The sequence below is a fragment of the Marmota flaviventris genome, chromosome 4, assembly GCF_047511675.1.
Source record: "Marmota flaviventris isolate mMarFla1 chromosome 4, mMarFla1.hap1, whole genome shotgun sequence".
Taxonomy (NCBI): domain Eukaryota; kingdom Metazoa; phylum Chordata; class Mammalia; order Rodentia; family Sciuridae; genus Marmota; species Marmota flaviventris.
The window spans coordinates 131285005-131311476 of NC_092501.1; the positions used below are offsets into that span (position 1 = coordinate 131285005).

At 38.0% G+C, this 26472-nt stretch overlaps 1 protein-coding gene across 3 annotated transcripts in view; it reads left to right on the top strand.

The window, feature by feature from the left end:
- The window catches only part of Wdfy2 (WD repeat and FYVE domain containing 2), a 153482-nt gene that overhangs the window by 93843 nt on the left and 33167 nt on the right, over window positions 1-26472 (top strand). For all 3 annotated transcript variants that reach the window (XM_027928754.2, XM_027928757.2, XM_027928756.2), the window contains exons 4-6: window positions 5468-5522; window positions 10927-11077; window positions 19084-19196. In XM_027928754.2, the coding sequence (XP_027784555.1) occupies window positions 5468-5522; window positions 10927-11077; window positions 19084-19196 (319 nt within the window). The remainder of the gene's footprint in view (window positions 1-5467; window positions 5523-10926; window positions 11078-19083; window positions 19197-26472) is intronic.

Below are 26472 nucleotides of genomic sequence, written 5' to 3' on the forward strand. Positions count from 1 at the left end.
GTAAATCATTGGTGTCTTAGAAATATAGTAAGGACTAATTAGATCAAAATCCTATATGTGGCCTTATTAGCTGATATTATGTAGCTATTAATACTTCTGATTTCAAAGACTATTTAATCACATGGGAAATGCTCGTGTGACAATGTTAGGTTAAAAGGGAGAACTTCAAAGCAGCACAAGTGTTGGTATAGATACCAGTGGTGTCATGGTCTAGATAGGAGGTGTCCCCCAAAAGCTCATGTGTGAGACAATGCAAGAATGTTTGGAGGAGAACGATCAGGTTCTAAGAGCCTTAACCTAATCAGTACATTAATTCCCTTGATAGGAATTAACTTGGCGGTAACTGTAGGCTGGAGAAGGTGGGTCATTGGGGTATGCCTTTTAGGTATATATTTTGTCCTTGGTGGGGGAAGTCTCTCTCTGCTTCATGGTGTCATGTCCTGAGCTACTTTCCTCCACCACACCCTTCTGCCATAATGTTCTGCCTCACCTAGGGCCCAGAGCAATGGAGCCAGCTGTCTATGGGCTGAGACCTCTGAAACCGTGAGTCCTAAAAATTGTTCTTGTCAGGTCTTTTGGTCACAGCAGCAAAAAAGCTGACTTAAGGGGGAAAGATTAAAGAGCTGAATTTTCTCCAATTCTGAGTTTTTCAGTTTTATTTCAGAGAATTTTTAAAATAGGGACAGCTCCTTAAATTTATTGTACAAAAGATAATATTTATTTTGCTCTACTCTTCATAGAATATGTACTTACTGTGTACCAGATACTGCTTTATATGCTTTATAAACATTACCTCAGTCTTCACAATAGAGGAAGAAAATGAAGCAGAGATTCAAACAGCTTGTCTAAAATCATATTACTAGCATGTGTTTTAGCTGGGGTTTAGATCAGACAGTTTGTCTCTAATTGTTCAAGCTCTTAACCCCTGTTCTGCTTTTCTTAACTTTAAACCAAAACCCCAAAAAGCACCAAAATGGAAAACTGCAGACCAATAATATTGTGGACAAGTGTGTGTGAAAATTCTTTTAAAATATTAGCACATGAACTTCAGCAATACAGTAATAGAAAAGTATACACCATGGCAAGTTGGGATTACTTTGGGAATTCAAGAATGAGTCAGTGTTAGGCAATTTATTAGAATAATTAATTCTATAAATTGAAGGATGTTTTAAAGTTTGTGTAATACATACCAAAAACACATTTAATTAAATTCACCAGCTACTATTAATGAAAACTCTGGATAAAACTAAAATAGAGATGAGTACCTAAACTTGGCCAAGGTTGTTTTTCTGACATCAACAATCAATGCCATATTAAATATTATGATAACATACTAAAATATGTGTTATTCCAAAAGCTGTTTTTAGTATATATGAAGTTGAAATGAGAAAAAAAAAATTTCTTTCTAACTAGTAAAGAAAGATTGTGTTGAACAATCTGAGTACATTCCTCATGGTAAGCAACTGAAATACAGTTTTTTCCAAAATTAAAACTTCAAACATCTAGTACAATTTCAACTCAGAATGCTACGATTATTATTTAAAAATTTTCAGTACTGCAGAATATTTATTAAGTAATATCAAAGGCCAGAATATCAGGAGAGAGAATATTGTCAATGTATGTATTATGTAAGGGATTACTATCCCTAATAATCAAAGACCACCGGAGACAAAAGGGGAAAGGGAGTGCCTAGGCCACGCCATATCCCCTGCTTCCGATTTTCTCGACTTGTTTCCTAGACCCTCTGGGTTTCTTGTTACACCCTGAGCCTAAAGCCTAGAATGTCTGGTTCCCCTGCTACTTTCTAGATGCACAGAAAAGAGCACTTTCAGAGCACAGCACTGCTAGGCTGAAGATCTGACTTCCCCAGTGGCTGCAAACGGACTAGGTAGTACAACTTTCTAGAAGGAGGGGGAAGCTAATCTCCCCTGAGCTATGATCAAAATTCAAAGGGAGAAGGGAGAGGGCTGGCAGATAAATTTCTTCTCCATCCCTCTATCCCTTAGTGAATTCTTTTCAGACCTAGTGTTTCAGTTCTGTCTATCTAGAAACCTCCTGTGAGCTCAAGAATAGCCAACTTGGGAGTGATACACTGTTCATCTTTTTCTGCTTTGCTTTGCTGTTCCCTCACTTACACTGCTGATATTGCACCTCCAAACAAAGCATTAGACTTAAGCTTTGCCTGAGGGAACAAAATAAAACAAGATTTGAACAGAGATATCATAGAACAAGAAATTAAAGAGGCAGATAAACATTACAAAAAAAGTTCCAGTTTATAAATGGAGTAATTAACACCCATTAAACCACAACCAGGTTCCTTTTGTGTGAATATGTGCATCAGTTTGGCAAAAATTGAAAAGATGGGTAACATCCAGTACTAGTGAGATGTGGGAAAATATGCCGTCTTACAAAATGGGTAGGGGTAAATGACTACGGCACTTCCTAGAGAATGATCCAGCATGTTTAATAAAACACTAAATGTACATAACCTTGAGCCAGCAATCTTTCCCACATCTGCATTAATTCATATGGGTATATGTGCAGAAACCTTTCCAATAAAAAATGGTAGATGAGTGGAATGTCCATTTTAAGGAGCAAGGACTTGAATAAAGTATGGCATATCCATTTTGTGGAGTATTATAGAACCATCAGAAAGAATAAGTTAGAACCATGTGATTTCTAGAAAGGTAGCTATGACATATTTTAAGTGAAAACAGCAAGATAAAGGTACCATCTATAATGTGATCCTAGTTTTGTACAACAAAACAAAACCCTATCTACATGTGTATGTTTATAATATGTCTAATAAGTGTTTAAAAAATGGTGTGGAAAGATAACACCAGACTGTTAACACTGGTTCCCTCAAAAGGAGTGAGATTGAAGGTAGAGACAATTATTTACTTTTCCTTTGTATATCCTATATTGTCTTATATATTAGAATGAACATTAAAATTAATTGAGTGATAGACTGATAAACAGTTGGATAGTAAGGAGGAAAGTAGAATAAAAGAAAGAAGAATAGAAATTATTTTTATCCAAAATAATTTAAAATAATTTAAAGTGTGTGAATGTTTGATCTAATTTTTCTTTGATTGGTCAGTCCTAAGGAAGTAAACTAATTTATAGTCAGGCTTTTATATTATATTGTTTGAATGTTATTAGATACAGTCTTTTTAAAACTCAAATTTAGCAATGTCTATCAAAATTTTAATGGTCATACTCTGATCCAAAAATCATGCTACTTATAGAACTTTTATAGAACTACTACTCGATTTACATAAAAAACAAAATACATTTAAATGAGAAAAATAGGAAACAATATAAATATATTCCTCAGGGAAAGAACATTCCAGTATTTTCTGTGCATTCATTAAAAAGAATGAAGTTTATGAATACGTAGTCCTTTAGTAATTCACATGATTTGTTAAAGGTAAAAAGTATGTCCAAGTAGTTTAACATTTTGTTTTATTATAGGTATTATTACAATAATACTTTTCATAATATCTTATCTAAACAAATGGTACCACAAGGGACCTTTAAATGATTATCCTTGTAGATTTTTTAGAAGAGTTTCTGTGATCAAAAATAATAATGGAAAGTGACAAAATCTCCAAATTTTATTCATGATTATGTATTTTTATTATCATAGGAAAAGCAAATGAACAAAAAATTGGGTTCACTAGTGTCATGAAATGGTAATATTTAATTTTGTATGTATATTTTTAAATTCTAATGTGCAAACCTGCATTGAGTTCTTTTATTTTGTATTTTGCCTTGTTCCAAGAGGAATTGAGGTATCTTTGCCCAGCCAGAGAACCCTTTCAGTATATTTAAAATAACATGAACTTTATGAACTCAGTAAACATTTGTCCAAATAGTAGTATCTTTGGATAGCAAAAATAATGGGGCGGGGGGATAGTTCTATATAGCACACTATATCTATCCTTTGTAGGGACGCATAAAAGGTGAGTGTGTGGGGTTTCACCCAAACATCTGTGTAGACAGTGATGCACATGTGGAAGTGTGTTTGTGTGTGTATGTGTAGATATGTGGGCCCTCTGACATGTGGTGCTCAGTGCTGTGACCCGTTCCATGGAATGAAAGGTTTCGTAATGAGCTGCTTCTTGGGCCTGTGCAACCTTCTCTACCCACACTGTCAATCAGCTCCTTATGGGCATACTACTTTATTTCTTTAAAACTTAGTCTGCTCTGCTCAGTTGTGAGTCTAAACTCTTCAGAAATGAGAAATGGATATGGTGCTACTCCTTGAAGGAATAATGATATGAATTTTAAAAGTGACAGGTTGAATAATGTTATTACTGAGAAAATCATTGTGAAGGAAATCCATTTGTAGACAGGCTTTGTAAGGGGGCTGGGATGGGAAAGTGGAGAATGAAAGAAGCGTGGTTGCCTGGTATATTCTCTCACATCACCTCCTGCTTTATCTTTGTGACATTTATCACAGTAACAATAAAATATTTTTTTCTAAAAAGTTACATAATCTGTATGAACTCAGTAAATATTAGATAGCAATAAAGGAGTTTATGTATCTGTCCTCCCACCTTTCTTTTTAAAAAATCATCAGAGAAAAATTCTGGATGCTTCCAAATGTTGTGAAAAGATTTATTGTTCTGTTTTTAAGCCCGGATGAAGGCATTGCTTTATTATACTTTGCAACTTTCCTTGTGTTTGACAACTTTTTTTTTCTTTTTAAGAATAAGTGAATATTTTGCATGTGGGAGAAGCTAAAGGAGTCAAAACAGGGCTGGGCCTCCTGAATATTTGGTTGACTTCCACATGTGCATCACTATCTACATAGATGCGTGGGTGAAACCCCACACACTCACCTTTATGTGTCCCTACAAAGGGTGTATACAATGTGCTATATAGAACTGTTTATCCCCCCAGTATATTTGCTATCCAAACTAATCTCATTGGATTGGGAGGCTGACTAATATTGATCTGTTACTTACTATGCCAAGGTACTATGTCATGCACCCCAGAGATACAAGGAATGAGTAAGATGCAGTTTCAAGAAGTTTATAGTAAGGGGAAATAAATTGCTAACATTAGCAATATCTACTTTATTTCTCTAGTAGAAAATTGCCATCTATTTGCTCACTGACCAGAGCCTTGCAAGTTTTCAACTGTGGCACCATTGAGAGGAAAGGATTTGAATACAGTTTAATCTTTAAAATTGACCAACATCAAGACTCTGAACTTGATTCAGTTTTCTTCTCTGTATGCACAAAAATAGTCAACTTAAGAGTTGTAAGATAAAAATTATGATGCTTACATGGATCATAATTATGGTTGCTTTTAGAAACAAAAATGCTGAGGCAATTGGCAAAATAATGTTAGGTATAATTCTGAGATGATACAGACTTTCTGCAATCTGATTTTGCCAAAACATAGTTATTCACTTAAAGAATTTCCTTTTGATTAATATTTTTCTTTTCTTTTGCAGGAGTTTATTTTGTCAGAAGATTATAACAAGATGACTCCTGTGAAAAACTATCAAGGTAGGGAGTTAGTGTTTTATTGCCCAGACTTTAATATATTACTTGGTGATTTTCACTGCCACTAGAAAAGACTTTCTTGTCGTGGTCAAAGGAACAAAGCAGAGCAACCTTGGAGGTAAATATCACAGTTTGTGAATTAAGTTGCTGAGGCCCAACAAGTTTGGGTGACTTGCCTGTGATCCTGTAGCATTGTGTCTCAGAGGAGACTTTGGACTTAGACTTTTGAGCAGTGCTAAACATTAAGATTATGGCACTCTTGGAGATGGACTATATTTTGCATTGTGAGATGGGCATGAGCTTTTAGGGGTCAGGAGTGGAATGTTATTGTTTGTTCTAAAATGTCCCCCAAAGTTTCATGTATTGAAAACTTGGTCCCCAGTGCAACAATGTCCAGAGCTGGAAATTTGGAGAAGTAATTGTATCATGAAGGATCTGACCTCATCAGTAGATTAATCCATTGATAGCTGAATGGATTACTGGGAGGTTGTGGAAAATATAGGCAGGTGGGGCACGGTTGGCAGGAGTGGGTCACTGGGGGCATGCCCTTAAGCCAGGGACTATATCTTGTCCCTGACTTCTCCCTTGTGAGCATGTGCTTGCTCTCTCGCATGCACACTTTCTTGCATGCACTCTCTCCTTTTCTCTCTCTCTCTTTCTCCCCCCTCCCTCCCCCCTCCCTCCACTCCTTCCTGACTGCCACAACTGAGCAACTTCCCTCCACTATGCCTTTCCACCTTGATGTTTCTGCCTTGGAGCTAGTGGAGATGGATTTAAGCCCCTGAAACCATGAACCAAAATAAACTTTTCTTCTTCCAAGTGATTTTTCTCAGGTGTTTGCCACAGTGATGAAAAGCCAATGCAGCTGGAATAGCTCTGTTAATATCAAAGTATATTTCAGAGCAAAGAATATTACCAGGGATAAAGGATATTGTTTCATAATGATAAAGGCCAGTCTGCCAATCCATCACAATGTCATAACAGTCTCAAGTATTTATGTATCCTATAATATCTTTATGTGAAGCAACACCTGATGAAACTTTAGGGAGAATTGAATACTTCCACAATTATGGTCTGAAATTTTTAATAGTCCTCTCAATAATTTGTTGAGTATATAAATATTTGGTATGACAGATAAGCAGAAAATCAAAGTATAGATGACTTGAACAACAAAGCCAATGATCTTGGTCTAATCGACATCTGTAGAAATTCCATCCAACTAAAGCAGAATATGTGTTATTTTTAAATGTACACATAGTGTTTACCAAGACAGATAAATTTGATGTCATTAAAAAAGGTTCAATAAATTTTGGTGGATTTAAGTCATATATATATAAGGTATGTTCTTTGATCAGAATGAAATTAAAGAAGGAGTCAATATTAGAAAGATCTCTGGAAAATTCCCAAATATGTAGACACTAAATAACATTGTTGATGGGTCAATGAATAAAACAAAAGAGGAATTAGTGTCTTGAACTGGATAAAAATGAAAGCAAACATACCAGAATTTATATGATGCTCTTAAAGCAGAACTTATAGGTAAATTTATAGCATTAAGCACCTGTATTAGGAAAGAAGAAAGATCTAAATCAATGACTTTGGTTTTCACCTTAAAAAAGGGAAAAGAACAAAAGAAAAAAAGGACAAAAGAAGAGTGAGAGAAACAATCTAAACACAAGAATGAAAAGATAATAACAGAAGTTCATAAATAGAAAACACAGAAAAGTTAATGAAACTGAAAGCTAATTTTTATAAGATTAATAAATGTGATAAATCTCTAACCAGACTTATTAAATTATCTGGAATTTAATCTAGTACTGGAAATAATCTAAGTGACATTACTACAGAGACTGGGTATGTTTAAAGGAAAATAAGAAATGTTATTAATGGTTTCGTGCTGATAAATATGAAAAATGAAATGAATGAGTCTTTGAAAGCACAAACTGCAAAAAGACATTCAAGAAGAAATAAATAATCCTAAAAGCTCTATGTCTATTAAGATTAAATAATTTATAATCAAAATATCCCTACAAAGAGAGCTTTTGCGCCAGATAGCTTCACTGGTGGATTTTTGAAACATTCCAGGAAGAAATAATATTATGTATACACAAACTCTTTTGAAAATTGAAGAAATTAAAGACTTTCCAACCTGTATCATTCAGCTATTTGTCATTGTGAACAAAATACCTGACAGGAACAACTTTGAGGAGGAATGGTTAATTTGGGGCTCGTGGTTTCATAGGTTTCATTTGTGGTCGCCTGACTTCCATTGCTCTGGGCCTGAAGCGAGGCACAAACATGGCAGAAAGATGTGGCTGAGGAAAGCTGCTCAGCCCTTGGCAGCCAGGAAGCAGGGCTGTGACTAGATAAACCCTCTCAGGGCAATTCCCAGTGACCCACCTCCTCCAAAGTACTACTACCTACTATCTCCCAGGAGTCAATTCACCTGTCAATGGATTAATCCAACAAAGAGTCAGAGCTATAATCATTGCCTAAAAGCCCCACCTTTGAACTTTGCTGGGTCAAGGTCCATACTTTCAAAACATAATCTTTTTTTAATATTTATTTTTTTAGTTATAGGTGAACACAGTGTCTTTATTTTACTTTATGTGGTGCTAAGGATCAAACTCAATGCCTCACGCATGCTAGGTGAGCGCTCTGCCACTTAGCCACAACTCCAGCCCCAAATGTTTTTTTTTTTTTTTTGAGGTGGGGGTGGATCTAAAACATAACAGTATTTCCTAACACTAAAATTATACAGAAACAACACAAGAAAACTATAGGCCATCGTTCTCCATGAAAATAGATGTAAAATATATTATCAAAATTTCAGCAAATTCACCATTATGATCAAGTGAGGTTTATCCCAGGAATGTAGTGTCAGATTAATACTCAAAAATTATTAAGTGGTATATTCCACAAATAAGTGAAAGCAGAGGCTCAAACAGATATTTGTATGCACTTGTTCACAGCAACATTATTCAAAATAGCCATAAGGTGGAAGCAACCTGAAAGTCCACTGAGAGATGAATCGATAACAAAATGTGGTATATTCATACAATGGAATTATTCAACCTTAAAAAGGAAGGAAATGCAGACACATGCTACAATCTGGATGGACCTTGAAGACAGTATGCTCAATGACATAGCCAGTCACAAAAGGCCAAGTAGTAAAGGATTCCACCTCTGTGAGGTACTTACTTCAGTCCCATTACTAGAGACAGGAAACAGAATGGTGGCTGCCAACAATTGCAGGAAAGGGGAAATTGGGAGTTAGTGTTTAACAAGTTCAGAATTTGTGTTTGGGAAGATGTGGAAGTTCTGGAGCTCCAAAAGTGGTGATTGTTATACAACAGTGTGACTGTAGTTAATGCTACAGAACTATATACTTAAAAATGGTTAAAATGGTAATTTTATGTTATGTATATTTTACCACAATAAAAATATTTTTGAAGACTGCATATGTAAATTATGTAGTGCAGATGTAGTGCAGTACCTAAAACATAGTTGAGTTTTTCAGTAAATATTGAGAAATAAATCAATGTAGATTTTTTGTTTGGGGGTTTGGGGGTTCACATTTGTTTATATGCTTGTGTGTGTGTGTGTGTGTGTGTGTGTCTGCGCGCGTGCACTGAGGATTGGACTCAGGGCCTTGCACATGCAAGGCAAGCAGTCTACCATTGAGCCATATCCCCAGCCCAATAAACCAGAATTGACAAGAATGTAGAGAAATTAGAACCCTCACACATTGCTGATGGGAATGTAAAATGGTATAGCCACTTTAAAAAACAATTTTTCAGTTTCTTAATGAGTTAAAGCTGCCTTATGATACAGCATTTCTATTCCTAGTTATATACCTGAGAGAACTGAAAGCATATATTCTATAGCATGAATGAATGCTAAGAAGCCAGACACAGAAGGCCACATATAGTATGAATACATTTATATGAAATGTCAAGAATAGAAAGATCCATAGAGACAGACAATAGATTATTAGTATTTGATTAAGGATGGGGGAATAGAGAATTGGGGATATTCCATATCTTTTTTTAATATTTATTTTTTAGTTATAGGTGGACACAATATCTTTATTTTATTTTTATGTGGTGCTAAGGATCGAACTTAGCATTGCCTCATGCATTCTAGGTGAGCAATCTACCTTTGAGCCACAACCCCAGCCCAAAGGCAGTATTTTGATCTTGATAGTGGTTGGGACTCTGAAAAGGAGGGATGTATTGTAGAGAGGTCACAGTATTAGTACTTCCATATCTTCTAAGATTCTCCATGTTTCAAATGTCAGGTTTCACAGTATCAGGCATTTGTTGAAATGAGTATCCATGGGTGTTCCCTGTGGTTCTGACTATATTGTATGGTAGCCAATCTAAAAGGGCCATCTTGTGAACTTCGGATTTGTTGTAAAATCAGAGCACCCACTTTGCAGGGTAATTGTAATGATTAAGAGACAGAATGCGTTTAAATACCTGGCACCTGTTAGGTGCTCAGAAATTGGCAGATGGTGTTACTGCCAGCAGAGTTGCATTTATCTCTCCAGACTCTCTGTGTGGTAATCAAAATGGGAAACTTATGTCTTCACTCACTAGCATGCTCCTGCCCCATTAGACTGCCAGACAGGTGATGTTCATTCCAGTCAGCTCTGCAGTGACTGCAGTCCTCTCCACCTCACTCTCTGGAATCGTATAATAAGAAAGCAAAAATCCTCCCATCTGTTTTGGTAACTGAGAAGCCACGAGACCTCAGCCTAAAGACTCCGCTTTATTGTTCCTCACTTTGCCCATGTGTGAAATAGGGAGATGTATACTTTGGTGTAAAGAATATTTTATTCTCTTTTTATAATTCTGCCCTCCTTTCTAAGCATTTGATTTCCAAGAGAAAGCTGTTTATCTAGAATTTTGTTGAGTTTATAAAACAGTCTACATCAGAAGAACAGTGTGCTCTTTACTGTTTTTGGAAGTGCATATAAACTGACTACAGTGACTGCATTCAGAAGTCATCCCTGATGTGTTTTGTGATCATATTGGATCTGATGCTTTCTAGTCCAGCAGCCCTACTGTGTTGAAGGTGGTGGTCTAGACCCTCGGGTAAAGAACTTTCTGAGTCAGTAATTCTTGGATTATTGACTCTTGGATTGGCAAAAGAGGGATAGAAGGGGAGCATTGGGAAGAGAAAGGATCATTTTTAAAAAGTCATAAAAATTCAGGCATGCCTGTCTTTAGAGGCACATTCCTACCTCCGACCGCAGCCACTGTTATTCCCTGTCCCTACAAACAGCTTATATCGTCAGCTTTTTCCAGAATGGGGAGAGGAGAACAATACAACTCTGTGGACCATGCTATTCCAAACTCTTTGGGTTGCTTTATAGGTTGTCTTCTTGTCTCTTGGTTTTCAGCACATCAGAGCAGAGTGACGATGGTCCTGTTTGTCCTGGAGCTGGAGTGGGTGCTGAGCACGGGACAAGACAAGCAGTTTGCCTGGCACTGCTCTGAGAGTGGGCAGCGCCTTGGAGGTTATCGCACCAGTGCTGTGGCCTCAGGCCTGCAGTATCCTTTGCTGGACAGAATCCCTCGGTGGGAACTTAGCTGTTGACCTCTTTGATTCTTGAAAATTTGAAGTATGCACAGTTTGAAAAGTTTTGGTGCATTATTTGTTGAGTTGTCCCCATGTGAATAAGATGCTCAGAGACTTTCTAAGACATTAGTCATCAGGGCGTCCCCAGGTGGAGTGGACTGAGGTAACTTCATTGGGTCAAATACAACACACCCACATCTATAAGCCTCAGCTATCAGAAAAATTATGGTCCATGGAGAATAAACAATCACCAAAATACAGACTTTGATTTTTGTCTATGAGTAATTTATATATAAATGTGAATGTTGTAAGCAATTCCTTAGTGCTTGGGAAAAGAGCCACAGGATTTCTATTAATTTTTAAAATATTTATTGAGAAGCTACCATGCTGGGACTAGAGTGGTTTAGCTGGTATCTACCTGTTAATGCTACAAGATTTGTTCTGGGCATGAAACTTCTCCAAGATATGTGGAATAATATTCTTATCTCCCAAGCTGCTAGAGTCCATTTTCTCAGTATGAAGCCCTGCTAATGCTGGATAATCCCCACTTCTGGGCTCCAGCAAGCAAAGTGTCAACTAGCGCAAAGCATGTGTGAATTATGCTCCCATGGCCAGGAGTAGAGGACTCTGGGATTCTTAGTTTAAAAAAGTAGAATCTCTCCATCTTCTGACAAATGAGGAAGTAAGTGGAATCAGATCACCTGTCAACAAAAGTAGGACGGCCTGTTTTTTCATTTTTATCTCCATATTTATGAAACACCCAGTCGTTGATGCTCAACAACATGACAAAGTACATTGCAGTTTCTTTGCAGATATATGGCTCTAAGTATATTTAAGTGTATGTATATAAGCCAGTGTCATCTTATTTTTCTCACTGGAAGGGCAAGTAAAGAAGCTAAGAAAGAACATTGTAGAAGGTTATAAAAATGACAAGTTAAAAAGATCAAAGGCAAGGGAATGGAAAGCAAGATAAGCTTATCTTTGAGAAGTTAGTACTACCTGTGAATACAAGAAACTCCAGACTTGACTTTCCTAAAGCCAGTTCAGATAAGTATGATGCTTCAGTTGAAATACATGAATTTGGGGCTGGGGGTGTGGCTCAAGCGGTAGCGCGCTCCCCTGGCATGCGTGCGGCCCGGGTTCGATCCTCAGCACCACATACAAACAAAGATGTTGTGTCCGCCGAGAATTAAAATAAATAAATAAATATTTAAAAAAAAAAAAAGAAATACATGAATTCGCATGTCTGTAGATTAGTGATTTCTTATAGTTCTAATGCTGGGGCCCACCCTCTCTTAGTCCAAGTTGCTTTAATGAATTACCATAATTCATTAAGTGGCCTCTAAATACAGGTTTATTTTTCATAGTTCTGGAGGCTAAGATCAAGTTTCCAACAGTTTCCATGCCTAGTGAGGATCAGCTTCCTGCTTCATAGATGACCATCTTCTCATTGAGTTCACACAGTGGAAGGGGCAAGGGAGCTCCCTGGAGAAAGTCTCTCTCTCTCTCTCTCTCTCTCTCTTTCTCTCTCTCTCTCTCTTTACTTGTAGATGAACATGATTCCTTTATTTATTTATATGAGATGCTGAGGATGAAACCCAGTGCCTCATGCAGGCAAGTGCTCCACTGCTGAGCTACACCCCCAGCCCCATCTGGAGTCTCTTTTATAAGGACACTAATCCTGTTCATGAAGCTCCACCCTCATGACTCAACACATAAGCTCTACCTTCTAATACCATCATAATGGGAATTAGGTTTCCACATGTGACCTTGAGGGTGGCATACTTAATCCATGCACACCCGTGAACATACACACACATTCACGCACAAAACTACGGATGGTGAAGCATGTATTAATTAATTGGATTATGGTAATCATTGTACCATATATACATTTATCAAATCATGACAGTATGCCTTGAATGTATACAATTTTTGTCAATTAAATATATATATTTTTAAAAAACAGGTCTTTAACTCCCTCATTTTTCTGATGAGCCAGTTGACACCCAGAAGATGTCCCTTGCCTTATTTGAGACCATCTACCTAGTAGCTTGGAGATTTACCACCAGATCCCAGGTCTTCTGCCTTGGACTCCTGCTTTTATCCCATTGTACTGCACTGGCCTAAAGAGAGCAGAACTACTGGCACCTTAGGCTGGCTTCTATGTTACTAGCCAGACCTAATGATGCTTCTTCCCTATGTCTTTTGTTTCACTTACCCAAGCAACGGAGTGTGGGAAACACTGCAGGTCCTATCTTCAAGATGGTGACTTTTTAAACCATCTGAAAATGAAAAACAAAAACCAAATAAGCAAGAATTAAACTTGCCCTGACGGTGATAGTCTATGGTATAAGATTATCACCACCAGATTCAAAAGTCATCATTTTGTAACTTTTTCTTTTGGCCATACCGTGTGACTTACCATGCAGAACATCATGTTATCAGATGTCAGAAGCCTGTGCCTGTGTGTGTGTACTTGTGTACGTGTGTGTGTGTGTGTGTGTGTGTGTGTTATAGTCAGGTGGTGGTAGTGGTGCTGGTGCTACTGGTGGTGGGTTAAGCCTCTGGGCTTCAGTTTCTGGGCTGTGACCATCTAGCTACCCTCACTGTGAAGGCAGAGGGGCGCTGCAGTACTGCTGCAGACAGGCTCTTACAGAAGGTTCCCTGACCCCTGCAAGCTTTGCCTTGCCAGATCCAATTTTGGAGCCATACTGCGAATCCTTGCTCCTGGCTATTTTTCCAAGGCTAAACACTGATGGCATGATAGTTTTGTGTTTTTGCCAGAGGTCTGAGCCAAGGACTGTGGGACTTTTCTAAAGCTGGAGCTTTTTTCTTGCAGCTGGCAGGTGGATGGGTAGTTAATGAGCAAGCTACTGTAGTTCTAGGGTTCACCTCTCCTCCTTCCCCTTTTCCTGCCATCCCACTATTTTACAGAGTTTTTAAAATTTTGTTTGTTTGGAGAAGCAAATATGCATTTAAAAATAGTCAAAGTTCAGGCCGGGGTTGTGGCTCAGTGGTAGAGCGCTTGCCAAGCATGCATGAGACACTGGGTTTGATCACGGCACCACATAGAAAAAAAATGAACAAAATAAAGATATTGTGTTCATCTACAACTGAAAAAAATTAAAAAAAAAAAACAATCAAAGTTCAAGTAGAGAGTAAAGGAAGACAAACAGACCAACCATTTCTCAAATTGAATTTTGAATTTCTGAATAACCTTAAATACTTTGGTTCTTTGGCTACATATGTGAAGCTTCAAATATTAAGTGATCTATAATAGTAATAACACAATTAACAATCATAATAAGGAAGAAAAGAGAAAAGAAGAGGAAAAGGAAGAAAATATATATATTGCAGTCCCTGAGAATATATGAGGTGATTTTACATACATTACTTCATTTACTATCAAACAATAGTGTGCAGTAAAGATGAAATAACCTTATCGTCTCTTTTTATAGTTAGCAACTAAGGCTGGGTGAGAATGAGACTCAGGAAGGTTACAAGTGGCTTGCCCAAGGCAACGACTGTTAACTGGCAGAACCAAGATTAGAACTCGGGAATTATAATATTTGGGCTAGTCTTTTGCACACTGGATATAGCAGAATGGGGATATTTCCCAAAGATCCAACAGCAAGGAAGTGGCAGGAAATAGAAACAAATGTATTCCTTCCCTACTTCACTTACTAATCTTTAAATTTGTAAATACTTTCTGTAATATTCAGAAAGTATTATAATGGATACTCTCATCCACTGTTAATTCTTCTCTGCCTCTTTGCTTTCTGCCTCTGTTTTCTTTTTTATTTACATATGACAGCGGAATGCATTACAATTCTTATTACACATATGGAGCACAATTTTTCATATCTCTGGTTGTATACAAATTCACACCAATTCGTGTCTTCAAACATGTACTTTGGATACTAATGATCATCACATTCCACCATCATTTATAACCCCTTTCCCCCTCCCTTCCCTCTCCAACCCCTCTGTCCTATCCTCCCATGCTCCCTCTCCCTATCCCACTATGAATCAGCCTCCCTATATCAAAGAAAACATTCAGCATTTGGTTTTTTGGGATTGGCTAACTTCGCTTAGCATTATCTTCTCTAACTCCATCCATTTACCTACAAATGCCATGATTTTATTCTCTTTTATTGCTGAGTAATATTCCATTGTGTATATATGCCACATTACTTCTCAGAAGATGATATTTAATCAACAAATATATGAAAAAATGTTCACTATCACTAGCAATTAGAGAAATGCAAATCAAAACCATCCCAGTCAGAATAGCAGCTATTATGAAGACAAACAACAGAAAGTGTTGGTGAGGATGTGGGGGGAAAAGGCACACTCATACACTGCTGGTGGGACTGCAAATTGGTGCAGCCAATATGGAAAACAGTATGGAGATTTCTTGGAAAATTGGGAATGGAACCACCATTTGACCCAGCTATGCCTCTCCTCAGTTTATACCCAAAGGACTTAAAAACAGCATACTACAGGGACACGGCCACATCAATGTTAACAGCAGCACAATGCACAATAGCTAAACTGTGGAACCAACCTAGATGCCCTTCAGTAGATGAGTGGATAAAAAAAAAAAATGTGGCATATATACACAATGGGATATTTCTCTGTTTTCTAGAACAGTTTAAAGCATATTCTAGACCTGAAGGAAGACCTGTTGGTATCTTATTTTTGACAGTGTTTTGATCATATTTTTTTTAATGTTTTCACAAAAAAATAATTCAAGAACTCTTCATTTTAGGATTTTCTTCATGTTGGAGATATTTCCAAAATGTCACTCTGTATGGGCTAGGGCTGTGGCTCAGTGGTAGCACACTTGCCTGGCATGTGTGAAGCACTGGGTTCGATTCTCAGCACCTCGTGTAAATACATAAAGGTCTATCAACAACTAAAAAAAAAAAAGGTTACTCTGTAAAGTGAAATGTCTTCCCTCCAAATATAATCTCTTAGATTTATTCATAGGCAGATACACAGTTCTGAAAAGCTATTAAGATTATCTCAATTTCTTCACATCATAGTTGATGGCAGTCACTCTAAGCTTTGAGGTTGTACTACCATTTTATTCTAACCCTTTTATAAATAGGTTTTGTTGGATTCATGACTTTTACAGAATAATGCTATTCACTTGTGATTGTAAAGACTGTTTAGTGTCAATTGAGTTTGTTTTCATCTTCATTCTTATAATTAAAATAAATGTAAAGCGGTCATTTTCCTTATCAACCTTATTAACTATTTTACATATGTCTGATAACTTTCTGGCTCATCATGTCTTAAGATCATCTTGTCCCTTTTTTGTACCAGTCATGTAATTATCTGTTATTTAGTGAGGAATAATAATCACAGATATCTATGAAATAATACATATGTGTTACTTTTTAAAATAAAATAACTCATTTTTATTTCTAATTCAAAATTTCAAATTTAACATGGTAGGATTTTTAATATATTTTTATATATTTATTTTTTAGTTGTAGATAGACACAATACCTTTAATTAATTAATTAATCAATTAATTAATTAATTTTTATGTGGTGCTGAGGATCAAACCCAGGGCCTTGCATATGCTAGGCGAGCACTTTACCACTGAGTCACAACCCTAGCCCCACATGATAGGGTTTTTACTTCTTCCTTTTTGAACTTGTTTCTTTGATCTTGGGCTGAAAATCTTTATTCTTAAAACATCAACATAACTCCTTATTTGCTTTATCCGATGGCATTATAATGATAATAAGACTACTGAATGATATTTTGAGGTTTAGATGTTCTTTTATCCTCAGAGTATATTCTAAGTATGTACATTCAAAATGTTGTGTTTTAAAGTCGCGTAAAATAATTTCACTCAACTATGTGGTTATATCACCAGTTTGGTAGTTTCATTTATTTTGCTTTGTTTTCAAATTGGGAGATTTTTCATATATATATATATATATATATATATATATATATATATATATATATATATATATATATATAGCTAAGCACTGTCAACCAGAGAAGCTTGTAAGAATCTCAGTGTCTAGAATTTTTAGTGAGGGCTGGTCATGTAGACAGCTCCCACCTGGCACATACCAAAATTCCTGATGCACAAAAGGAAAGCAGGTATTCAGCATAAGCTAGTTGGAATAGTTAAGACACATTGAACCACTCTGATCAGTTAATGGTGGGAACTTGCCCCAAATCCAGGTTCCCAGACACAATGCCAGCTTTGTAAGCAGGCTTGCAAAGGATAGAGTCTGCCTGCTGGGTTAATTCTTTTCACGCAGCACCATTTTTATTTCTTCTTGAACTATCCATTCAGAGTCCCATTCAGATTTTGCCTATTTTTCTGTCAGATTTCTGGTCTTTTTTTCTCCTTGATTGCTCTTCTATATTAGGGATTTGGGCCCTTTGTGGCAGAAGTTACAAATGTTTTTTCTAATGTATCTTTTGTCTTTGTTTATATTATTTGTTTGTGTTTCTAAGGTATAGCTTTTCCTACCCCAAAGAAACCCACTCTCTGGAACTTAATATTTTCATTTCCTACGTGGAAGTTCCTAATTGATTTGGAATTTACCTTGGTATGTGATGTGAAATACAGTCCCATTTTTTCCCCCAAATACATATGTAGTTTGTGCCAACATCATTTTATTTCAATCCATCTTTTCCTTACTCATTTGAAGAGCTGCCTTTACCAGACATGTATTAGATTTCTGTATGTTTATTTCTGGACTTTCTCTCTGTTCTCTTGTCTCTTCATGTCCCAATACCACCTTTTTAACTAAAGGAACTTTAGTTTAGCAAGCAGTGCCTGTAGAAAGAACAACTACTACACTTGTGGTGGGGATTTTGCACTATTTCAGAGGTCCCAGAGAAATTACAGACTGCAACAAAAGCAGGGGAATTTCATTTGTACAGATTGGATTCATGACAGATTTACCAAATTAAGAATTTCAGATCAAGTGTTTCAGCCTTCACCTGCAGATCAAAAAATTAAGGATACACAGCACCCTTACAAACTGCATATTGTTAACAGAATCAAAAGTACAAAAAGGTGTCCTCTTTAGGGAAAATATAATAAAGATGTTTGGACTAGAAAAAGCACATACCCCTCACGTTCATAAGAGTATTACATCAGTGAATGCAAAACTGAAAGTGGTTAAGTAGGTGATCAAAGTCAAGCCTCTTAAGTGGCCACCAGGACTTTGAGTAGAGGAGGACATGTCTAGTGTGTGCCGGAAGAGCACTAAGGAATTAGCAGTGCGGTGGCATCAAAACTTGTTGAACAGCAAGCAATTAAGTCCTAATGCCTCAGCAACCCAAGAGCCGAGGCAGGAGGGTCACAAGTTTAAGGCCAGCCTAGGCAATTTAGCAAGACCTTGTCTCAAAGTAAAAAGGGCAAGGGATGTAGCTCAGTTGCAGAGAACCCCTGGGTCCCTGGATTCAACTCCCAGTAACAAAAAAAAGCAAATCCTTTTTATTTAAAATTGGGTGAGAAAGTGTTATCCTTAAAGTATATTTTAATTACCCTTAAGAGAGAAACTTTATAACATGTTTTAATATCTAGTAGGGGTGACTTCACTTCATCACACCCATATTATTTTCATCTCAAGAGTATTCCTTGCTTCTCTTGCTTATGTATGTTTCCACAGGACCCATGGAATGAACATAGCTCAACAACATGTTGATATTTTTACTGAGATTATATTAAATGTATGTTAATTTATTAATATGCTAAGAAGTGACATCTTTGTCATATTGAGTCTTACTGTCCAGTAACACAATATGTCCTTCATTTGTTAAGTTCACTTTTGTGTCTTTCAGCACTGTCTTCAAGTTCTCCAGTGTGGGATTTGTACATCTCTTGTTAAATTTATGCTTTTTTTTTTTTCCCAACTGTAAATCCCACCCCACCCCACCCCACCCCTGCTTCAATTTTGAGAAACAAACCTTAATGCTTACATGATAGATTTGATGTTGAAACCCGGCACGTGTTTATTGGTGACCACTCAGGCCAAGTAACAATCCTCAAACTGGAGCAAGAAAACTGCACCCTGGTCACAACATTCAGAGGACACACAGGTAGGATTCAAAGCAAAATCACCACGTGCTAGCATCGCCTTATGTTATCGCCTATTCTATACTACAGTGTTAAGAAAATATGTTTTGAAAATGACAGAGTACAACCTGTGCTCGTGAAAGATGCATATGATATGCTTGACTGATTTCAGGATGGTGTAGTAAGAGATAATGTCAAAAGTTTTCTCCATAATCCAAACAAAAGAGGAACCAGTCTCTTTTGAAAATGTTGGTAATTTAGTTTTTCGTCAGATTGCACTAAAGAAAACCAGTGTTGGCACGTGTTCATGGGACAGTCTTTGAGACTGCGTGGCAACTGCTCAAACCACAGAAGGCTGAGAGGACAGATGCCTCAGTCTGGGAGTGAGAAGGTGGTGTGCAGGAAAGATTCCCCCATCCAACACGAGTGAAAGATACACCATCGTGGGTACCTGGCCTAATAAAAAGTGACAAGTTTCCCTTCCTTTTCAGGTTCTTTTCTGTGTATAACCCAAGGGTCCCCTTTGTGTCACTGGTTTGTTCCAGGATTATTTAAGCAAGGTGACATAAAATAGTCATTCTTAACCTTTGAAAGATTTGAATGATGATGGTGATGATGACTAAAAGTTTTACTCATGTTTTTAAGATGTGACATTGGCTTGAGAAAATGTCAACCCTGAGAAATGAGCCACTGTCTATTCTCAGGGTCCTTAATAGGCTTTTCTTTTTTGCAGACTATCAACCCAAGCTGTAGTGTAAAACGAGGATAATACTCTGCGTGGATGTCATATAAGAACAGAAATAGGGATGGAGGATATCTAATTGCAATCATAAAGGATTTCATAAAAGGAAAAATATAGAGTGCTAGGATAAAACAAACAAACCAACAATAAAGGGAAAATTGAATCCAAGGCAAAAGATTCATAAGAGATCATCTTTTGTCTGTGCCTTTGCAAGGAAGAATTCATAGAAATATTCCCTGTGGGTAGGACCCCAGTCTTTCCTCTTTGGATGTGTGTGTGTAGTTACTGGGGATCAAACCCAGGGCCCTTGCATGCTAGGCAAGTGCTTTACCACTGAATCATACCCCCCAGCCTTAGAGGTCTCTTTCTAGCCTCCTGTACCCTGGCCAAGCCTGGGCCTGGTAGAGACCCAGAGCTGTCTCACTTAAGAAATCTTCTGCTTCACTGCTGACTTCAGTCTCCTCATCTTTCCATCCCTAATTTATCTACTTCACTGCATTTGTTGATTCCAGTCTTGCACTTCCTTGGTGTCTCAGCCCCTGTATCCCTTCCTTCCTGATGGTGCATCTCTTCAGCCATGTGCTTCCCAGCATTCTCCCTTCTATGATTGAGAGGGTTCTTCTTCGTAGAATTGGAGTCTGTGATATAAACTAACTGTCCACATTCTTGTGCAGTCAGCGGCTAGGGCAGTAAATCATGTTTCCATGAGACTTAGACCATCATTAGCATTGCAAGGTCATGATTTCCCAACTAGACTCACAAAGTTGCCTAATAATTCCTTTACACTTCTGCTGCCAATTCCCTAAAAACCTTCTGCAGATTTTTACCCCAGCCATCTTCCCAAAAGCTATCAGATTGTTTGGTTGGTTGGTTTTTAGTTCTGGTGATCCTAGCTACACCCCAACTCCAGATAGAAGCTCTTTTAAAAAATGTATTTCTTGCCCATCTGTACCCCCGACTTTGTGACAAATTTTTCCTGTGTCTCTCCCTCCTCTGAGATGAGGAGGCTTGCAAGAGCTTGCCTTTCTCTTGCCCCAGGCGAATTCTTTTCAGGATCTCCTCACTAAAATGGATTCCCTTTGTCTCCCTTCTGACTAGCTTGCGCTTCTCAATGTATTCACATGCTTAAGTATCTTGTTTCCCTGCAAAGAAAACAAACCCAAACCCTGTCAGTCTCATGACCTATTGTAGCAATTTCCATCTTTTTCTCTTAACAACAATGGTACTTAAAAAAAAAAAGACTAGTTAAATACATATAACATAAAATTTGCCATTTTAACCATTTTAAATGCCCTCCTATTTAGTGGCATTGAGCATATTCACATTGTTGTGCGACCACCACCAGCATCCATCAGAGTAGTTTTCATCTTGTGAAGGTGCAGCTCTGTGCCCTTGCAGTACTGAGCCCTTCCCCCAACCCCTGGCAACCATCCTTCTATGAATTACTCCAGGACTCTGGTGTAAGTAGAATCATACAGTACTTGTCCATTTGTGACTGGCTTATTTCACTCAGCATAATGGCATTAAGATTCATCCAGATTGTAGCAAACAACAGTGTTTCTTAGAATATAATTTTCCTAACTTCTTCAAAGTCGTCATCTCCCATTTTCCTTCCAGCCCCTGCAATCTGGTTTTTGTCTCTACTTGAGGAGTTCTTCTTGAGGTGACCTGTGATCTGCTAGGACATGTTTAAACTTTTTCATACTTGCCCTATCAGCAGCATTTTACGTTATGGCCATTGTTCTTGCCATCACTAATATCCTTTCACTTCTGTGAACTATCTTCTCCCAATTTCCTTTCTGTGCTTTATGCCTCAGTCTGCCCTGGGGATTCTGGGAATGGATCCTCTTCTCTTTATACTCTATGCTTTCTCTCCCTTGTTCATATCAGCCACTACTGCCAGTCACAGAAATAAAAGGCATAGTCATTGTCCCCGATTCCTCACAGCTCAGTGAGAACACAAGCTAACTGTAATTATGGTGCATGGTGGCAAAGCAGGGGAATCAAGCATCAAGCACTTCCAAGAACATAGAATGGGAAAATTACTTGGAAGGAGGAGGGGGAGGCAGTCAGGGAAGGTGTCCCTAGGAGAGATGTTACCTGACCTGAGATCCTTGGGGATGAATAAATGTTGAGTTTTTGGAAAAGAAGTAAGAAGAGCAGTCCAGACAGAAAACCAGCACAATTCAAGGCACATGGAGATTTGTAAGGGCGTGGGCACTGGTGGTCACCCTCTCGTGGCTGGAACACTGGGTATGAAGGTGGATATGGGGAAGAGGTGGTGGAGGGGGAGCCAGAAAGAAAGGGAGAGTCACTTTAGATTCTTGAGACTCAAAAAAAAAAAAAAGTTAACCTGATTAGATTTTAAAACTTGGTTCAGGCATTACAGAGTATCATCGGAAAGCCAGTGAGAACCATCCCGGGAAAGCAAGGAGTGGCTGAAATCAAAGTAAATATAGGAGGTTGCAAAAAGCGGAGGAACACACAAACAAACAAACCAACAGGAGCTGGGGAATGGAGCTCAGTGGTGAAGGATTTGCCTAGCAGTAGGGCTCTGGGTTCCATTCCCAGCACCACACACACAAAAAAAAAAGAGGAGAAAGAGAAAGAAAACTGTTCAGCAGGCTTGGTTTCCCAGGTTTGATTTAGACAGAAGGAGAGTTAGACAAGATAATCTGGACTCATTAGGAGTCGGTCATTGACCATGTGGTGGCTGATAGTAATCCTCTGAGTTTGGTATCATCTCCAGGTCAAAATGGGTAAGTAAAGCTTCTAACCACTGTCTTGTCAGCCAGATGTAGCTCAGGGGACTCATGTTTTGGAGGCCTGTTTGAATATAAAATGTTTCCTTGGCATCGAGTCTTATCTCTCTCAAGGAGTTGAAAGCATTTTCATTTCATTTTTATCTTGAAATGTCTTCAAGGCAGACAGAACGTAAAAGGTCAGTAACTAACATGAAGGCAAATGGAGCAATGAGGTATTTAACTTGTGATTGTCATTTGTGGAGAGTAGGATCTGCCCAGCACTAATCTGGCTGCAGTGCAGCTCATTCATTTAAAGGTACAGTGAGGAGGACATTGACAGTCCATGGTGATTCAGAGGCACTGTTGAGCTCTTCTATGGTAGGCCCATTCCAGGCTCAGGGTTTCAAAATGAGCCAAACAGTTTTGAGAAAGGAGTTTTTGTAAGGAACAAAGACCTTAATATAAACCCCAATTTATAAAAGATTTTATTAGTCCAGATCCAAACTCAGAAACAGATAAGTCTTTGGTAGATACGTGTTTGGAGTCATGGCCTTTTGCCTCATCAATCTCTTACACAGTATAGACAGCCGTAAGAAACATGGATTGATGATGGAATTGGCCTAATAGTCATGCCCAGAGACCAAAACATAACGTTTTTTCATCCATAGGGATTTAGAAAACTAGTTTTAGATTCTTATGCTCCCTCTGCTGGTTTTCTTTCTGGAGCTAAAGGCCAAGTATCATGGTTTTTATTATTTCTACAGAACTTTGAATTTCTTTGTACCAAAAAGCTATAAACTGACTTAAACAAAGCAAGGGTAAAAATCTTACTTTGCCCTCTAGAAATTAATAACACCAATAAAAGCTCTGTTTTCTTTTATTTCTAAGATTTTTTTTATTAGCATGAACATGTTAGAAATAGGACTTCAGTGTAAATCTCCCAAAGCATACTAATTAGTGAAAAATCAAACATAGACTTTGTTATTAGCTATTGGGAGAATTATTAAAAAGAACAATGTAACTACAATAAAAATAAACAAACCAAGAAAGTTCAATGCAAATATGCAAGTTCACATAATTAAATTGAGAACTTTAGTGTTTGTGTACAAGGGAGACTTGCCTGCAGATCCGGTTTACATCAAGTGCAAGTCAATAGTTGCAGACTGCCATCAAATCAGGCAAGCCCTCAGCTCACTCTTTTGTGATGGGGGCTGCTGTGTATGCAGGTAAATAAAAACGAACATGATCTTTGTCTTTACTCACTTCTAGTCCAGCATGGAATACACATATTAGACCAATAATTCTAGACAATTCCCGACAATTCATCAAGATATTCTGTGAGTAGCAAGTGCTGTCAGCCCCTGAATGCTATTCACTGCCTGCTTGGAAACAAATAACAAGAGGGCATTTCCTTGTGCAGAGTCATAGAGAGGCTTCCCAACCCTTCCTTATCTCAACATACACTGAAATGTCACAACCAAGAGATCAGATATTTTAATCAAGAGGCTCTGTGGTATGAGCACTAACTCAGGCTCTTCTTTAGTCACACATTATAGCCTGTCCACCTTACCCTTGAAGTTGTGGTGTAGTGCTCTTGTTGAGTTACCACGTCACTCCCTGGTAAAGGCAGACCCAGCAGTCACCAACCCTGATTTGCAAACTTTCCGCACAGGTCTTTCATTTTTACAAGGTATGCTATAAAATCTTAAAAATTTTAGTTCACCAAGCATTTTGGTCACGTTACATTTCTGAAAATATTTATATGCTTTGGTTCAGTTCCACATTTGAGATTCTCTTCTAACTAATCAAAAGTTCATTATTTGATTAATCAAAAGGAGCTAGGCATGGTGGAGTGCCTATAGGCCCAGCTAGTTGGGAGGCTCAGGAAGAAGGATCACTTAAAGCCCAGGAATTTGAGGCCAACCTGAACAACATAGCAAGACCTCATCTCTTATTTAAAAATAATACACTCTCTAGTCATTAAAGGATAACTAGTAACCTTTATTTTAAAGACTAATTTAATTAAAAGTCTTGTAGGTCATATCATAGAGGTCAAAAGCAAGCCAAAGTATAAAAAGAAACACTGAAGGAGAGTTAGAAAGATGAATTAATTTGGAACAAAATAGAATTAAATGGAAGAAATTATTTTTGTCATTTAAAATATCATGAACACTGGAAAACCACAACCACAGTAGCCCTTGGCCCTGCCCTTGTTGCTGGCTGGGGCATGAAGTCCACCGGACCTAGCTCCTTGCAACATGAGTTCCCTGCAAGTGATTGGCTTTCCCCGACTGCCCATGTGTTGAGGAGAAAGAACTACTATGTATCAGGAAGTCCCGTCTGCAGAGAGACACAGAGAAAGTTCCACAGAAGGATGAGGCTGTATACTGCAGGGACACTGCTACATCAATGTTCATAGCAGCACAATTCACAATAGCAAGACTGTGGAACCAACCTAGATGCCCTTCAATAGACGAATGGATAAAAAAAAAAAAATGTGGCATTTATACACAATGGAGTATTACTCTGTATTAAAAAATGACAAAATCATGGAATTTGCAGGGAAATGGATGCCATTAGAGCAGATTATGCTAAGTGAAGCTAGCCAATCCCTAAAAAACAAATGCCAAATGTCTTCTTTGATATAAGGAGAGTAACTAAGAACAGAGTAGGGAGGAAGAGCATGAGAAGAAGATTAACATTAAACAGGGATGAGAGGTGGGAGGGAAAGGGAGAAAGAGGGAAATTGCATGGAAATGGAAGGAGACCCTCATGGTTATACAAAATTACATACAAGAGGAAGTGAGGGGAAAGGGAAAAAAAAACAAGGGGGAGAAATGAATTACAGTAGATGGGGTAGAGAGAGAAGATGGGAGGGGAGGGAAGTGGGGATAGTAGAGGATAGGAAAGGTAGCAGAATACAACAGACACTAGTATGGCAATATGTAAATTAGTGGATGTGTAACCGATGTGATTCTGCAATCTATATACGGGGTAAAAATGGGAGTTCATAACCCACTTGAATCAAAGTGTGAAATATGATATGTCAAGAACTATGTAATGTTTTGAACAACCAACAATAAAAATTTAAAAAAAAAGATAGTGAAAAAAAAAAAGAAGGATGAGGCTGTTTCCATCACCTGCTGTCCCTCCTGCTTTTCTCTGTGCCTCCAGGACTCACTGCACAGCCTTGCCATCAGCCTCACCCCCAAGGCTCTCTCATTTATTATTCCCCCATTCCTCTCTGCCATCCAGTAGAGTGGGCCAGAAGAGTAAGCATTTATTGATCACTTCTTGTATACCAGGCACCATAAGCTGTGCTCAAATACAAAGATACAGAACCCAGAGTCTACCGAGTCTACCTTGAGCACAGATTTATAATCCAACAAGTTGAGTGTAGTGGGGTCAGTGTAATGACAGAGACATGCACAGAGGCTGGAGCCTCACCTGAATTGAGGGTGTTGAGGAAGGTTTCCTGGAGGAGAGGGCATCTGAACTTGAAGAGGGAGAAGAGGTTACTTAGGTGATAAAGGGTAGGACAGGCAGAGAGAGTAGCCCCATGTCCTAGAGAGAATGGTTCCACCATGCAAATTGTGTGCTCTTCTTGTTCTCTAAAATAATTCTATTGTCTTCTCATTGTACATTTGTGGTGGTAGAGGGTCCATGTCTTCAGATAGCCCACCATGCAGTGTTTGGTGCATGCTTGTTGATCTGATTTGAAATGGATGTTGTGGTTTACAGTTTGTAAGCCAGCTTTCAGCAGGCCTTATTGTTAGGACATGCACTTAGAACTGGCCTGGGACCACAGAGTTA